Genomic DNA, 13,284 nt, shown 5'->3' on the forward strand with positions numbered 1-13,284 from the left:
GTCCAGCGTTTGAGAGTAAAGCATACTTTGAATCGTCAAGGCAGAAATGATTTGGGTTTGATAGGTTTCTCCGGGTTAAAATCAAGGTCGAAAGCCAGGACGACGTCTTTTCGCCACGCCCCTCACCGCGCCCTCTCACCCAGATTCTCCGCCAGCCCGGTGCCCCGCCAGTTCCCCGCTTGGGGCCAGCAGCCCGCCCAGTCCCCGCCTCCCACGCCGTTGCCGCCCTCCCGGTTTCTTCTCTGCACCGCTGTCCGCCTCAGCTTCCCCCCAAGAGGGCGCATCGTCTAAACTCAAAGGACCAGCGGGAAGCGAAGCCTTTTCAGGGACCACCCCTCGCGACTCTTCAGGCACCAAGGCCGCCAAGATGGCGCGGAAGGCGCAGGCGAGGTCACCTAGCGAGGGAGCATTCCGCCAATCGCACAAGGAGCCCCGCTTCCGCCTTTCATTTCACTTCCAGTGCCGTACTTTGGAGGCCCCGCCCCCTGGGCCCCGCCCACACCCTGGAGGGTGGTCGGTGCCAGAACATGGGCGGGGCAAGACGGGTCCAGCGTCCTGCGCGTCAGTGGTCTTGGCATAAGCTGGTTGGTTAGAGACTGAGTAGCCGGACGGAGAGTCAACATGGCTGCGCTGTTTAGGCGAAGCTGCGGGGTGAGAGGAAGAGCAGGGCTCGGCGCGGGTGGGAAATGGAGGTTGTGGTGTTTGGCGAGGGGGACCTGGACCGGAAATAGGTGTGGCGGGGGCGTGTGTGGGAAGCGGTGATAAGAAAGGAGTCCGCTTCGGGGCGCCTTAGCCCTCCTTACCCCACCTCTGGCAATAGCCTGGATTCCGGACCCTGACTTTCACGCCCACCCCCTCCTCTCGTTGTGGGACAGAATGCTTCCTGCGTTTTCACTTTCCTCTGTCCCCTCGGCAACTGCCCCCGATATAGGCGGCGTCCACTTTTCAGAATATCGCTTTTCTTTCTCTGGCCCGAGAACCTTCCAAAGGTTTTCCGGAGGAATCCCATCCTATCTCGAAGTAAACCCATCTCTGAATTGGCCGGTGCCTCAGAATTACAGCCCTGAACTAACTAACTAACTAGTTTTTGCTAAACTAGTATGTCTCGGGGAAAACTCTCTACTGGCTTTTTTTTTTTTTTAAAGGTAATTTTAAATTTATTTATTTATTTATTTATTTATTTTTGGCTGTGTTGGGTCTTAGTTTCTGTGCGAGGGCTTTCTCCAGTTGTGGCAAGTGGGGGCCACTCTTCATCGCGGTGCGCGGGCCTCTCACTATCGCGGCCTCTCTTGTTGCGGAGCACAGGCTCCAGGCGCTCAGGCTCAGCAGTTGTGGCTCACGGGCCCAGTTGCTCCGTGGCATGTGGGATCTTCCCAGACCAGGGCTCGAACCCGTGTCCGCCGCATCGGCAGGCGGACTCCCAACCACTGCGCCACCAGGGAAGCCCCCTACTGGCTTTTTATCCCCAGTCTAAGAAGGTAATAAAATAAATTTCATTCTGCAATTGGTGTATACTACAACAGCGGTCCCCAACCTTTTTTCGCACAAGGGACCGGTTTCATGGAAGACAAATTTTTTCCATGGGGGTGGGGGGGTGGTTCACGCAGTAATGCGAGTGATGGGGGGGGGATGGTTCAGGCGGTAATGCGAACGATGCGGAGCCCAGGTGAAGATTCGCTCGCTAGCCCACCACGCACCTCCTGTTGTGCGTCCTGGTTCCTAACAGGCTGCGGCCCGGTATCCTGCGGACCCGGGGGTTGGGGACCCCTGTACTACAAAGTGCAGCCTGCGAAGTCACGGGGAAGAGGAAAACGGAGCAGCTGCTCATTAGGATACTTAATAAGTTTAATATGCTTTTGGTTTCGTAATATGGAGGGAGACGCCTCCACGTTGTGTACTTAAAAAAAAGAGGAAAGTAAATCATAGGGCAGAATTTTCTTTGAAGCTTGTTTGTATATTCTAGTGTTGTCTCACAGATTTTAAATTGTCTCAGTCACTAAATGTATTTTGCTAACTTTATTATTTATATAGTCACACAAGACTACCATTTAAATGTCATTTATAATTAAGAACGTTATGCCCTGTACCAAAATAGTAGCAGATTTAGAATTTAGAGTAATTCTAATGGATTTTTGCCCAATATTTGTCATTGTTATGCAGGTTAATGGACTCTGAAGGCAGAGATTGGGGGATTTAAAAAATGATTTTAAACTGACACCAGAAAAAAAGAGGGATTTATTTCTCGATCTCTCAAAAAAAGGAAATAGAAAAACCTGATCCAGAAAACTTACACCCCTGTATCTCTTCTTTGACACTCCCATAAAACTAAGACTCTAATTCCTAAGAAATATGCAAAAGTCTTTTATTATATCTGTGCTGTTATTGCAGAGTTAATGCTTGATTAAAGTTGCTGCCTTTTGGAGGTTTGGAATTCCAGTGTTCTGAGCAGAGAGCTCAAAGTAGTAACCAATATTTATATAGCATTAGGCTTCCAAGATATTATCTTATTTTAATCATCTCAGCAATTACCCAATAAGATTAGCCTCATTTCCAGGTTTGAAAAGTTAATTAACAGGGCTTTGGGCATTGTTCCCTGGCTGTAGCTACCTTTGTACTTTGTTTTACATAACATGTTTTCCTGAAAAATCATATGTAAACTTTTTGTAAATTATTTTAGGTATACTAATAATTCCCTATTTAAAGTCTCTCAGCAGACCATTTTACCTGTATTGTGAGGTCTAATTTTGTGCAGTGCTGTCTAAACACACATTTAGAAGAGTCAAGGTTTTTGGTCTTATTTTTGTGGGGTTTTTTTTTTTTTTTCCTGTATGGAATCTAATAACCAATTAGGATACTTAAATTGAAAGAGCAGTATAGCAAGGTGGTTGATGGCATGAGTTCATGATAGTAAATGTTAGAATAATAATCCTGGTTCCTAATAGTAAGTAGAGTGACCTTGGCCAATTTTACTTGACCTTTCTGAGCCTCAGTTTCTTCATATGCAAAATAAGAATAAAAATAGTTCCTTAATCTTAGGGTTGACCGAAAGATTCAGTGCATTCATACGTGGAATGTGACTAAAGAAGAATAGGTTTGGTCTATGATGACTGGACAATGAGGATCAGAGAAACCGTGTTTTACTTCCAAAATAAAATCAATGAAAATTGCAAAGGAGATGTGAATTTTTGTACTCTATTTTTTCAAAATTGTACTATAAAGTATGTTATCACTTTGAAAGGGTTATTTAAATTAAGATATTTGACAGTCTTCATTGTCACTTTAAATGTAGATAATTCTGTTTACAAGTTTAAGTTGTCATCTACAAAGTGGACACTTTCTTTACACAGATTTTGAAAAACATAAGCAAGTTCAGTTCTTGATCTTTTAGTATACTGTTGAGTTTCTCTTTTCTTTCAATGTCTAGCTTACTAGAATTTAGTTCCATCAAATTTCTTGAAGTGTAAATTGTGTAATTTTGGCTGTCCTTAAACATTTACTTAGGAGTTCCAGTATGCTTTCCAGTTTGATAACTTTAATAAATGCAAGTGGTTACTTTTTGTGTACATTGAACTGTTGTGAGTATAAAAATGGATTGCAAAGGAATAATATCTGCTTATATTTTTTATATATCTTTTTGAAGAAATATGCATATATTTCAGGTATTAAGACAAGTAGTATATTAATGGTTTAGAATAGGGTTGACAAACTGTTTTGTAAAGAGACAGTAAATATTTTTGGCTTTGTGGAACATATGGTTTCACAACTCTGCTGTGAAAGCAGCAATAGACAATATGGTATGGCTGTGTTCCAACAGAATTTTATTTACAAAACTGGTGGGTACCATAGTGTGCTTACCCTTGGCTTAGAATATTCTAAGAATACTTACAGACAACAGCAGAAAATATAGAAAATTGTTTTAGGCTAATTTGTTTTGTTAAATAAAGTGAGGTATCTTAGAAAATGGGATCCTCCAAGGGGAAGATTCCCAGAGGCATTCCTGGGAGGCTCACCAGAGACAGGGTATCAAAGTTGATGGACTAGGCAACTCTTGAATGTATGGTACCATCCTATTGTTGTCCCACCCCCCCCACCCCGTTCCAACTCCCCAATCACAAATGTTCTAGAACTTGTAGGTGAGATTTCTCGAATAGTGCTTCTAAGTCTACCACTACTTCTGATTGGTATTTGTCTTGGAAACACTCCATGTTAGTAGTGCAAATACTACTGATCAGTTTTAGTTGCATTGCATTTTTTTAAAATTTAATTTAATTTATTTATTTTTTATACAGCAGGTTCTTATTAGTTATCTATTTCATACATATTAGTGTATACATGTCAATCCCAATCTCCCAATTCATCCCACCCACCCCCCACAACGTTCCCCCCTTGGTGTCCATACGTTTGTTCTCTACATCTGTGTCTCTATTTCTGCCTTGCAAACAGGTTCATCTGTACCATTTTTCTAGGTTCTACATATATGTGTTAATATACGATATTTGTTTTTCTCTTTCTGACTTACTTCACTCTGTATGACAGTGTCTAGGTCCATCCATGTCTCTACAAATGACCCAATTTCGTTCCTTTTTATGGCCGAGTAATATTCCATTGTATATATGTACCACATCTTTATCCATTCGTCTGTCAGTGGGCATTTAGGTTGCTTCCATGACCTGGCTATTGTAAATAGTGCTGCAGTGAACATTGGGGTGCATGTGTCTTTTTGAATTATTGTTTTCTCTGGCTGTGTGCCCAGCAGTGGGATTGCTGGGTCATATGGTAATTCTATTTTTAGTTTTTTTAAGGAACCTCCATACTGCTCTCCATAGTGGCTGTATCAATTTGCATTCCCCCAGGAGTGCAAGAGGGTTCTCTTTTCTCCACACCCTCTCCAGCATTTGTTGTTTGTAGATTTTCTAATGATTCCCATTCTAACGGGTGTGCCATTCTAACGGGTGTGAGGTGATACCTCATTGTAGTTTTGATTTGCATTTCTCTAATAATTAGTGATGTTGAGCAGCTTTTCATGTGCCTCTTGGCCATGTGTATGTCTTCTTTGGAGAAATGTCTATTTAGGTCTTCTGCCCATTTTTGGATTGGGTTGTTTGTTTTTTTAATATTGAGCTGCATGAGCTGTTTATATATTTTGGAGATTAATCCTTTGCCTGTTGATTCATTTGCAAATATTTTCTCCCATTCTGAGGGTTGTCTTTTCATCTTGTTTATAGTTTCCTTTGCTGTGCAAAAGCTTTTAAGTTCCATTAGGTCCCATTTGTTTATTTTCGTTTTTATTTCTATTACTCTAGGAAGAGGGTCAAAAAAGATCTTGCTGTGATTTATGTCAGAGTGTTCTTCCTGTGTTTTCCTCTAAGAGTTTTATAGTGTCCAGTCTTACATTTAGGTCTTTAATCCATTTTGAATTTATTTTTCTGTAGGGTGTTAGGGAGCATTCTAATTTCATTCTTCTACATGTAGCTGTCCAGTTTTCCCAGCACCACTTACTGAAGAGACTGTCTTTTCTCCATTGTATATCCTTGCCTCCTTTGTCATAGATTAGTTGACCATATTTGTGTGGGTTTATCTCTGGGCTTTCTGTCCTGTTCCATTGATCTATATTTCTGTTTTTGTGCCAGTACCATATTGTCTTGATTACTGGAGCTTTGTAGTATAGTCTGAAGTCAGGGAGTCTGATTCCTCCAGCTCCGTTTTTTTTTCCCTCAAGATTACTTTGGCTATTCGGGGTCTTTTGTGTCTCCATACACATTTTAAGATTTTTGTTCTAGTTCTGTAAAAACTGCCATTGGTAATTTGATAGGGATTGCATTGAATCTGTAGATTGCTTTGGGTAGTAGAGTTATTTTCACAATATTGATTCTTCCAATCTAAGAACACGGTATACCTCTCCATCTGTTTGCATCATCTTTGATTTCTTTCATCAGTGTCTTATAGTTTTCCGAGTACAGATCTTTTACCTCCTTAGGTAGGTTTATTCTTAGGTATTTTATTCTTTTTGTTGCAGTGGTTAATGGGATTCTTTCCTTAATTTCCCTTTCTGATCTTTTGTTGTTAGTATATAGGAATGCAAGAGATTTCTGTGCATTAATTTTGTATCCTGCAACTTTACCAGACTCATTGGTTATCTCTAGTCGTTTTCTGGTGGCAGTTTTAGGATTCTCTATGTATAGTATCATGTCATCTGCAAACAGTGACAGTTTTACTTCTTCTTTTTTGATTTGTATTCCTTTTATTTCTTTTTCTTCTCTGCTTGCTGTGGCTAGGACTTCCAAAACTATGTTGAATAAGAGTGGAGAGAGTGGATATCCTTGTCTTTTTCCTGATCTTTGAGGAAATGCTTTCAGTTTTTCACCATTGAGAATGATGTTTGCTGTGGGTTTGTCATATATGGCCTTTATTATGTTGAGGTAGTTTCCCTCTGTGCCCACTTTCTGGAGAGTTTTTGTCATAAATGGGTGTTGAATTTTGTCAAAAGCTTTTTCTGCATCTATGGAGATGATCATATGGTTTTTATTCTTCAGTTTGTTAATATGGTGTATCACATTGATTGATTTGCGTATATTGAAGAATCTTTGCATCCCTGGGATAAATCCCACTTGATCATGGTGTATGACTCTTTTAATGTGTTCTTGGATTCTGTTTGCTAGTATTTTGTTGAGGATTTTTGCATCTATATTCATCAGTGATATTGGTCTGCAATTTTCTTTTTTTGTAGTATCTTTGTCTGGTTTTGGTATCAGGGTGATGGTGGCCTCGTAGAATGAGTTTGGGAGTGTTCCTTCCTCTGCAATTTTTTGGAAGTGTTTGAGAGGGATGGTTGTTAGCTCGTCTCTAAATGTTTGCTAGAATTCGTCTGTGAAACCATCTGGTCCTGGATGTTTGTTTGTTGGAAGATTTTTAATCACAGTTTCAATTTCATTACTTGTGATTGGTCTGTTCATATTTTCTATTTCTTCCTGGTTCAGTCTTAGAAGGTTATACCTTTCAAAGAATTTGTCCTTGTCTTCCAGGTTGTCCATTTTATTGGCATAGAGTTTTTTGTAGTAGTCTCTTACGTTGCTTTGTATTTCTGCGGTGTCTGTTGTAACTTCTCCTTTTTCATTTCTAATTTTATTGATTTGAGTCCTCTCGCTCTTTTTCTTGATGAGTCTGGCTAAAGGTTTATCAATTTTGTTTGTCTTCTCAAAGAGCCAGCTTTTCATTTTATTGATCTTTGGTATTGTTTTCTTTGTTTCTATTTCATTTATTTCTGCTCTGATCTTTATGATTTCTTTCCTTCTACTAACTCTGGGTTTTGTTTGTTCTTCTTTCTCTAGTTTCTTTAGGTGTAAAGTTAGATTGTTTATTTGAAATTTTTCTTGTTTCTTGAGGTAGGATTGCATTGCTATAAACTTCCCTCTTAGAACTGCTTTTGCTGCATCCCATAGGTTTTGGTTCGTCCTGTGTTCATTGTCATTTGTCTCTAGGTATTTTTTGATTTCCTCTTTGATTTCTTCAGTGATCTCTTGGTTATTTAGTAATGTATTGTTTAGCCTCCATGTGTTTGTGTTTTTTACTTTTTTTTTCCGTGTAATTTATTTCTAATCTCATAGCGTTGTGGTCGGAAAAGATGCTTGATATGATTTCAGTTTTCTTAAATTTACCGGGGCTTGATTTGTGACCGAAGTTGTGATCTGTCCTGGAGAATGTTCCATGTGCACTTGAGAAGAAAGTGTAATCTGCTGTTTTCAGATGGTCCTATAAATATCAATTAAATTTATCTGGTCTATTGTGTCTTTTAAGTCTGTGTTTCCTTATTAATTTTCTGGATGATCTGTCCATTGGTGTAAGTGAGGTGTTGAAGTCCCCACTATTATTGTGTTACTGTCGATTTCCTCTTTTATAGCTGTTAGCATTTGCTTTATGTATTGAGGTGCTCCTATGTTGGGTCCATATATATTTATAATTGTTATATCTTCTTCTTGGATTGATCCCTTGATCATTATGTAGTGTCCTTCCTTGTCTCTTGTAACATTCTTTATTTTAAAGTCCATTTTATCTGATACGAGTGTTGCTACTCCAGCTTTCTTTTGATTCCCATTTGCATGGAATATCTTTTTCCATCCCCTCACTTTCAGTCTGTATGCGTCCCTAGTTCTGAAGTGGGTCTCTTGCAGACAGCATATACATGGGCCTTGTTTTTGTATCCATTCAACGAGCCTGTGTCTTTTGGTTGGAGCATTAAATCCATTCACATTTAAGGTGATTATCGAAATGTATGTTCCTATTGCCATTTTCTTAATTGTTTTGTGTTTGTTTTTGTAGGACCTTTTCTTTTCTGTGTTTCCCACTTAGAGAAGTTCCTTTAGCATTTGTTGTAGAGCTGCTTTGGTGGTGCTGAATTCTCTTAGCTTTTACTTGTCTGTAAAGCTTTTGATTTCACTGTTGAATCTGAATGAGATCCTTGCTAGGTAGAGTAATCTTGGTTATAGGTGCTTCCCTTTCATCGCTTTAAATATATCGTGCCACTCCCTTTTGGCTTGTAGAGTTTCTGCTAAGAAATCAGCTGTTAAGCTTATGGGAGTTCCTTTGTATATTGTTTGTCGTTTTTCCCTTGTTCCTTTCAATAATTTTTCTTTGTCTTTAATTTTTGTCAGTTTGATTATTGTGTGTCTCGGCGTGTTTCTGCTTGGGTTTATCCTGCCTGGGACTTGGATGCTTCCTGGACTTAGGTGGCTATTTCCTGGACTCGGGTGGCTTCCAGGACTTGGGTGGCTACTTCCTGTCCCATGTTAGGGAAGTTTTCGACTATAATCTCTTCAAATATTTTCTCGGGTCCTTTCTCTCTCTTCTTCTGGGACCCCTATAATGTGAATGTTGTTGCGTTTAATGTTTTCCCAGAGGTCTCTTAGGCTGTCTTCATTTCTTCTCATTCTTTTTTTTAATTCTTTCCGCTGCAGTGAATTCCACCATTCTGTCTTCCAGGTCACTTATCCATTCTTCTGCCTCAGTTATTTTGCTATTGATTCCTTCTAGTGTATTTTTCATTTCAGTTATTGTATTGTTAATCTCTGTTCTTTAATTCTTCTAGGTGTTTGTTAAATATTTCTTGCATCTTCTTGATCTTTGCCGCCATTCTTTTTCCGAGGTCCTGGATCATCTTCACTATCATTATTCTGAATTCTTTTTCTGGAAGGTTGCCTATCTCCACTTCATTTAGTTGTTTTTCTGGGGTTTTGTCTTATTCTTCCATCTGGTACATAGTCTTATGCCTTTGCATTTTGTCTTTCTGTGAATGTGGTTTTCGTTCCACAGGCTACAGAACTGTAGTTCTTCTTGCTTTTGCCGTCTGCCCTCTGGTGGATGAGGCTATCTAAGAGGCTTGTGCCAGCTTTCTGATGGGAGGGACTGGTGGTGGGTAGAGCTGGTTGTTGCTCTGATGGGCAGAGCTCAGTAAAACTTTATTCCACTTGTCTGCTGATGGGTGTGGATGAGTTCCCTCCCTGTTGGTTGTTTGGCCTGAGGCGACTCAGCACTGGCACCTACCTGGCTCTTTGGTGGGGCTAATGGCAACTCCAGGAGGGCTCACACCAAGGAGTACTTCCCAGAACTGCTGCCAGTGTCCTTGTCCCTGTGCTGAGCCACAGCCACCCCCCACGTCTGCAGGAGACCCTCCAACACTAGCAGGTAGGTCTGGTTCAGTCTCCTATGGGATCACTGCTCCTTCCCTGGGTCCTGATGTGCACACTACTTTGTGCCCTCCAAGAGTGGAGTCTCTGTTTCACCCAGTCCTATTGAAATCCTGCAATCAAATCCCGCTACCCTTCAAAGTCTGATTCTCTGGGAATTCCTCTGCTTGTTGCTGGACCCCCAGGTTGAGAAGCCTGACCTGGGGCTCAAAACCTTCACTCCAGTGGGTGGACTTCTGTGGTATAATTGTTCTCCAATTTGTGAGTCACCCACCCAGTGGTTATGGGATTTGATTTTATTGTGCTTGCGCCCCTCCTCCCATCTTATTGTGGCTTCTCCTTTGTCTTTGGTAGTGGGGTATCTTTTTTGGTGAGTTCCAGTGTCTTTCTGTTGATGATTGTTCAGCAGTTAGTTGTGATTCCGGTGCTCTCGCAAGAGGGAGTGAGTGCACATCCTTCTACTCCGCCATCTTGAGCCAATCTCTCCACATTGCATTTTTTTAAAAAAGAATTTCCTTTATGATAGGTGTTCAATATCTGATAATTGGCTTAATACAGAAGTCAAATTATGGTTGAGGGCATTTAAGTAATGACTTAAACTGTGTTCTTGAATATGGTCAAAGAAGCTCTTCTACTCACTTGTGTTGTCAGTATTCTATTTGACTCATGTTTAATTTATCAAATTTATTGTAATAAAATTGGTCTTTGCAGGTACTGAGAAGTCTTTCTCGCTTTGACTGGAGATCACAACATACGAAAGCTGTCCAACACCGTGAACCTGGATCAGGATTTAGTTTTGGTATATGTTCTGTGTTTTTATTTTAAACTTTTGTTTGTTGTATGTATGCAGCTTTTTATATGTATTTATCTGGAATATGTTTGTAAACAAACTCAGTAATGTCTGTCAGTGAATAGAACCAATCACCATCCACAGATTGTTCACAGTTAGTCATACCCATTCTTCCTGATCTTGTTTTCTTCTCCAGCATAATACCCTATACATAAATCTGTATTAGCAGCATACATATGTATTTCTGCCATTTTTCTTAAGTATATATCCCCAAATAAATAACAAATTCACTGCTACATATGACTAGTCTTCAACTTAGAAATGAATGCAACAAATACTTCTTAAACACTTATTAGATACAAAGTGCTAGGTGCCTGCTAATAAGCTGAGCCTGTTTTGTCCATAATATATCTGAACTGCAGTTTGGTGCTAGTAGATGTGGTTCTCAGTTTTGGGATCAGGGAGCCATGTGGTGTCGGAGGGAAAAGGAATAAGATTTTGCTTCCCCTTTCTCTCTAAAATGAAGACCCCACCCAGGCAAAAAATTTGAAAAATAATCCCTTTCTTCAGCATCCTTTGCCCCCTATAGTGCTTCTTGCTTCAAAATTATTACCTTTCCTCTAGTTAAAAACCCATTTTCTCAGTTCACTTGGTCTCAGAAAATAGTTAAAAGGCAGCTGAGATAATTAACTCACACCCAGGTAGAAATAACAAACTCAAAACTCCCTAGGGTTATCGTTTTTGGTTTTTATTTTATTTTTTAAGATTGTTAGCATCTTTATAAAGTTCTTTTTTTTTTTAACAGTTAAGTGAAAATTTTGAAACAGCATGAGGATAGCAGTTTGGGACACTGGATCTTATTTTCTTATTGAGATGTTAGCATAGGTTTGGTATGGTTGCTCTTTAGTTTCAGTTTGTCATGTACAGATTCATACTCAATAGTAAGAGACTAGCAGGAGAAATCTATGGTGGTTTGCCGACTGACAGAAGATGAGATAGATATAAGTGTTTAGGAGGGAGATTGTGGAGCTCAAGAAAAGGAATAAGGATAACACCTATGACCAGTTGCACCTGGTTGTTTAGCTATAAAATGGGGATAATATCTACAACACAGGATTTATTTGAAGATTAAATTATATGACATATGTGAAGTCCTAGCACATAGTAACTGGATCAAAGTAGGTTCCCAAATAATACGTAATAGATCCTTGCCTTCCCTCCCCTTTACCCACTAACAATTTTGATACGAATTGGCCCCAATTTTAGAAGTGAAGTTGTGATGTAGAGAACACTAGACTGAAACGCTAAGTATTGTTTTATTGCTAATTCATTGTAAGACTCTGGGGCTATCGTTTCCTCAGTCTGGGCTTTTGTTTCCTTATTTATACAATGAGAGATTCAACACCGAATTTCTAATGTCTTTTACATTTTATTTCATACATCCCTATAGAAATGATTACTATACTCCTAAACATTCTTGCTCATTCTTGCCTTTCTGCCTTTTTTCTCATTCTTCTTGCCTGAAATACCCTATATCTTTTAAAAATTTTACCTATCCTTCGATAGTATGGATTTTAAAAAGTATGGTGGTAATTGGCTTCTGTCCTCGGTCCAGTCACCGTATTCACTTCATTAATCTGAGAAGCTTTCCCACCACTTTTGCCAGTTGCTTTGTGCTAATTTATAAACTTAAATTATCTGAGTCTAAAGGAGGAGTAAAATTGAAATTATGATATTAGTATTATATGATATTTTGGAACAAGTTTTATTGGTTTATGGTCACTGGTCATGTCTTACCTCCCTAATTAGATTGATTCTTGAGATCAGGGCATTGTCATATGTATTAGTTTTATTTCAGTGTTAGTCAACGTTTGATGAGTCTGCTTTGGAACTAATAATAAGTAAGAAAAATTGTTTTTATCTTAACACTTGGAAGAGGAAAACTCAAGTTTATATCTGTTACTCATTTGTAAAAGCTAGAAATCTTACCTACCTTTTTGGCGTGAGTATTGATATAGATTTATTCATATAGCACAGTTAAATCTTGATTAGTCTGAAGGCACACTGTAGTCTGACTTTCTTGTTATCAAGGTTTAAAGTCTCCATTATAAATATAAATTTCCACATACTTACTTCATTTCCCTCAACTCATTGTCCTATTTTAATGTTTTCTAAATAACTTTCCCTTAGCGTTCACTGAACAGCAGAAAGAATTTCAAGCTACTGCTCGTAAATTTGCCAGGGAGGAAATAATCCCAGTTGCTGCAGAATATGATAAGACTGGCGAGGTAGGTTTATGCATTTTAAGGAGAGAAAAATCTTTGACATATTTTACAAGATTTTAAATATAAACAGATTTTAAATACAACTGGCTTTTATCTTTATTATTATTTTTTTCTTTCAGTATCCTGTCCCACTAATTAAAAGAGCCTGGGAACTTGGTTTATTGAATACACACATTCCAGAAAGTTGTGGTAAGCTTTCTTTACATTTTTAATCCTAGAATGCCTATGTACCAGAAGAATTTTGAAATTCTATTCAGTCATTCTTTCAGATATTTGTTGCCATTAAATGGCTTTCTACCTTTGTGCCCCTGTTCAGACTTCAGTATTTGTCAGCTTTTAGAAGCCTTGTACTCAACACTTAGAGGCATTCTTCCTTCTTTATAACTGATTCCAATGTTAACTTGATCCTAATCCTTGGTAACTTCTCTCTCTACAGTTAGTTGATTTGTTGCATTTTAATTCTACCTTTGATTTTACATTTTATTGAGACTTTCCTTTCACTCCTTTCGTCAGTCAAAAGGTTAAAATT

General features: G+C 39.1%; 1 protein-coding gene across 2 annotated transcripts in view; it reads left to right on the top strand.

The window, feature by feature from the left end:
* The first annotated feature begins 529 nt into the window (after window positions 1-529).
* ACADM (acyl-CoA dehydrogenase medium chain) overlaps window positions 530-13,284 on the top strand; it is a 51,379-nt gene continuing 38,624 nt past the window's right edge. The window contains exons 1-4 of one of the 2 annotated variants that reach the window (XM_068540118.1): window positions 530-651; window positions 10,392-10,479; window positions 12,661-12,758; window positions 12,875-12,944. In XM_068540118.1, coding sequence (XP_068396219.1) covers window positions 622-651; window positions 10,392-10,479; window positions 12,661-12,758; window positions 12,875-12,944 — 286 coding nt within the window. In that variant the 5' untranslated portion in view covers window positions 530-621. Of the gene's footprint in view, window positions 652-9,497; window positions 9,679-10,391; window positions 10,480-12,660; window positions 12,759-12,874; window positions 12,945-13,284 lie in introns of those variants that run through there. The other variant, XM_068540119.1, reaches the window with a different exon arrangement.

The sequence above is a fragment of the Eschrichtius robustus genome, chromosome 3 (assembly GCF_028021215.1).
Source record: "Eschrichtius robustus isolate mEscRob2 chromosome 3, mEscRob2.pri, whole genome shotgun sequence".
Classification (NCBI taxonomy): Eukaryota; Metazoa; Chordata; class Mammalia; order Artiodactyla; family Eschrichtiidae; genus Eschrichtius; species Eschrichtius robustus.